Source organism: Chiloscyllium plagiosum, chromosome 35 (genome assembly GCF_004010195.1).
Source record: "Chiloscyllium plagiosum isolate BGI_BamShark_2017 chromosome 35, ASM401019v2, whole genome shotgun sequence".
Lineage (NCBI taxonomy): Eukaryota > Metazoa > Chordata > Chondrichthyes > Orectolobiformes > Hemiscylliidae > Chiloscyllium > Chiloscyllium plagiosum.
Genome location: NC_057744.1, coordinates 41,569,302 through 41,572,981, shown reverse-complemented (window position 1 = coordinate 41,572,981; position 3,680 = coordinate 41,569,302). Strand labels below are relative to the sequence as shown.

General features: G+C 45.2%; 1 protein-coding gene across 1 annotated transcript in view; it reads right to left on the bottom strand.

The window, feature by feature from the left end:
* Positions 1-2,746: 2,746 nt before the first annotated feature.
* Positions 2,747-3,680, bottom strand: part of LOC122540773 (RNA-binding protein 38-like) — a 42,047-nt gene continuing 41,113 nt past the window's right edge. The window contains exon 2 of the mRNA XM_043676986.1: positions 2,747-3,284. Coding sequence (XP_043532921.1) covers positions 2,993-3,284 — 292 coding nt within the window. The 3' untranslated portion in view covers positions 2,747-2,992. The remainder of the gene's footprint in view (positions 3,285-3,680) is intronic.

Sequence of the window (3,680 nt, the reverse complement as noted above, 5' to 3'; positions counted from 1 at the left end):
GACTCTCAGCCGCACCGCACGCTGCCCTCGAAGCGGCTGCGGGGGGGACGAGACTGTCACACACTTCCTTCTGGAATGTGCCTACGCAGAGGGAGTCTGGAGAGGAATGCAGTGGTGTTTGTCGAGGTTCGTCCCGAGCAGTGCTGTGACGCGAGACTCCATGCTCTACGGCCTGTTCCCCGGGACGCACACCGAGACGAACATCAACTGTGCCTGGAGGATCATCAACTCGGTGAAGGACGCTCTCTGGGTGGTCCGAAACCTGCTGATCTTCCAGCTGAAGGAGTTGACCCCGACTGAGTGTTGCAGACTGGCACATTCCAAGGTCCAGGACTACATGTTGAGAGACGCGCTGAAGCTTGGGGCAGCTGCCGCCAAGGCACGATGGGGAAAGACCACTGTGTAACATCTGCCTGCCTAAGAAGAACAGGGGGCCCACGCAGTCATTTGGGCTCCGCTGATGCCTCAGCAGAAGAGCTGGATAGTAAATGTACAGACTTGTGTGTATGAAAAATAAACTTCGATATCTGTATGTAAAGCAATGTAATGTGTGCACAAGAATGGCATGACCGATTGTTTAGAGATCCAAATAATTTTATGAATAAAGTATATTTTTGAAATTAAAAAAAATGCACTTTGGGACATGGTGAGGTTTGGAATGTGTCTTCGAAACACCTTCACATAGTCACCGTCCCAGAAAGATATTCCTGAGGCAATACACAGAGTGAAAATAAAATTTTCCTTGCAAAATGGGTAACATAACATTGGAAAACATGCCTGCTCATTCTCCTTTACCATTGCAGCTGTGCTTTACGGATCTTAAAAGCAACTAGCAAATATTTGCTTTTACATTGAAGTCAGATCATGGGAATAAGTTAAACAAGGGCTTCTCAAAGTAGAGATCAAGGTCAGACTTGCTCTCATTGGACTCTGGTCCCCTGCCTTCATAGGTCTCCCTGCCCCTTACCAATATCCCCACCCACACCACACCTTTTAGCTGTTACTCAGGGGCAGCACGGTGGCTGAGTGGTTAGCACTGCTGCCTCACGGTGCCAGAGATTCGGGTTCGATTCCAGCCACGACAGGCTGTTGGTGTGGAGTTTGCACGTTCTCCCCGTGTCTACGTGGGTTTCCTCCGAGTGCTCCGGTTTCTTCCCACGTCCAAGAATGTGCAGGTCAGGTGGATTGGCCATGCTAAATTGCCCGTAGTGGTGAGCGATGTGCAGGCTAGGATTATTCATGAGAAATGCAGGGTTACAGGGATGGGGTGGGATGCTCCTCTTCAGAGAGTCACGATGGACCGAATGGCCTATTTCCACATTGTGGAGGTTGTATGACGTCATTACAATTCACAATGGGGGGAAATGTTTGGTGGATGCACCAAGTTAAACCCCCCGTTAAGTAGAGGGATCCATAATCGGCAGAGCAGACCAACAGGAACTCAAACACTAATCTCTGATCTGTGGGTCAAGTGGACAACTAACAGGCAGCCCTCCTTCCATCATCTCATGGTCTCTGGGACCTCAATGTTTCATGGCACCTCCTAGTTAGTTATAAAGCACCGCAGTGTTAGCTGGAAACAGACCACAAACAGGCAAACTTTCATGTGATATTTAAGTTCCTTTAATACAACATTGAAAATAAGTTTCTCAGTACCTGCTACAGTCTGATAGGAATGCTGTTTAATGTAATTGCAGCCTTTTGCGTCTAAAATGTTTTTGCTTCTTTTTAAAAAATTATTTTAAAAATTGCATTTGTACCCTAAAATGTCTCCTTCATTTCAGCTGGGTATAAAATATTTGGTATCCAAATCTAACAGGCATTCAGTAGCAGGTTTCTTTCAAAACAATGAGGAAATTCCTGGACATTAAAAGGGTATTAGATAGAATGCGGAGATGAATACTGCATCATTAAGTTGATAAAAATTACCCTTGGTTCATATACAATTAGCTTTCTTTAAACAAAAAGCTCTCTTTTAAAAAATATATACCCAAGTTGAGATGATCTTAAGATTAATTATAAAATTAAGAAAATAGATCAGTGTTCTGACTACAGAAATTTTGCTTCCCTTCCAAAGTTCTCTTTTTGCATATCAAAATTAATTAGCAACCTATTAATTTTTAATCTACTTATAATAATTTATGCATTGGTAGCTGAACAACTAATTTTTCTCTTTCCCCTGTTGCAACTCACAGCTCATCGCAATAAATATTAAAAAGTAGTCACAAATTCTTTTTTTTCTTCCGTAAGGCATTGATAAATAATAGAGGTTTTTATACAACAAAAATAGCGTTTTTGTGTGTGTGTTCTTATATGTCACTGCAGCATTTCTGTTGCAGTTCGTACCTTACCATAAACAGTCTCTTACTCTTCATTCCGACAGGTGGTAATAGGGAGAGAATATATTGTATAACTGGGGGAAAGAGGCAGAAGTGGGTATTGATAACAAGACTTACCGAGGGACAGAGAGAGGAATAGAGAGAGCGAGAAAGGAGGGTTGAGACTGACAAAAAAAGACTGATAGTATGATGGAGAGAGAAACACAGAGACAGACAGTAATGGAGAGTGACAGACAGAGCTGTCTGCCACTCTGGCTTGGGATTAATGTTCAGTTTCTGATTGGAGGCAATTCTTTCTGAGCAGGTAACCTGATAGAGATGACTAGTCGTGGAGAAGCGCAGCAGGTCAGGCAGCATCAAAGATGCTCCTTGGATGCTGCCTGACCTGCTGCGCTTTTCCAGCAACACATTTTTCAGCTCTGATCTCCAGCATCTGCAGTCCTCACTTTCTCCTAGTCGTGGAGAAGCCCAGTCCCCCGGTGCTTCTATCTGCTCCCATTAATACTTCAAACAACTCTCCATCGTCACCCAGAGATCTGACAGCAACATCCCATGAATCGCTTATGTGTCTTTTCACCTTAGAATAACAGCCCCCTGCAAGTGAATGGGAGCGAGGTCCTTTTATCACTGAACGCTCCTTCCTCAGTTTGGCTCTACTGCATGCGGTCAGGTTGCAGAGGTTGAGAGGGATACTGAACAAAAGCTGCTGTAGCTGCGGTGGTGGGACTCCCACCCATTACAGGCTGCTGCAGAGTGGAATAGCCAAATCCAAGGTAGCCAGCAGCAGGTGAAGCGGCATATGGATACTGATCGTAGGCAGCATACTGTGCGTAGGTAGCAGATGCTGTATAGTCAATGAAAGGCGAGGTCACCGACTGCAGCTGGGATGGAAGGATGACTCCAGGCTGTACAATCGCTTGTGGGTACACATACTGTGTGGTGAGCCTGAAAAATAGAGAGGTGTATGTTAGAAAATCATGCAGGCACTGGCAGAATAGGTACAGGGGGCTGGTGACAGAGTTACTAGTCTAGTAATCTGGAATGCCAGCCTAATGCTCAGGAGTTCAAATCTATCAGGACAGCCGCTGGAATTTAATTAAAAGGACGAACATAAAGCTAGTGTCGGCGATAACAACCTGCATTTTACCAGCAATTCCTGTTTTCAGAAAAAATCTCATCTGGTTCACTAATGCAATTGAGCAAAGGAAATCTGCCGTCCTTACCTGGTCTGGCTTACATGTAACTCCAGAGGGAAGGAGGAGAGGGGGTGGGGGAAGAGGGAGAGGGGAAGAGGGTGAGGGGGGAGAGGGGAAGAGGGAGCAGATAAGGGCAAGAGGGAAG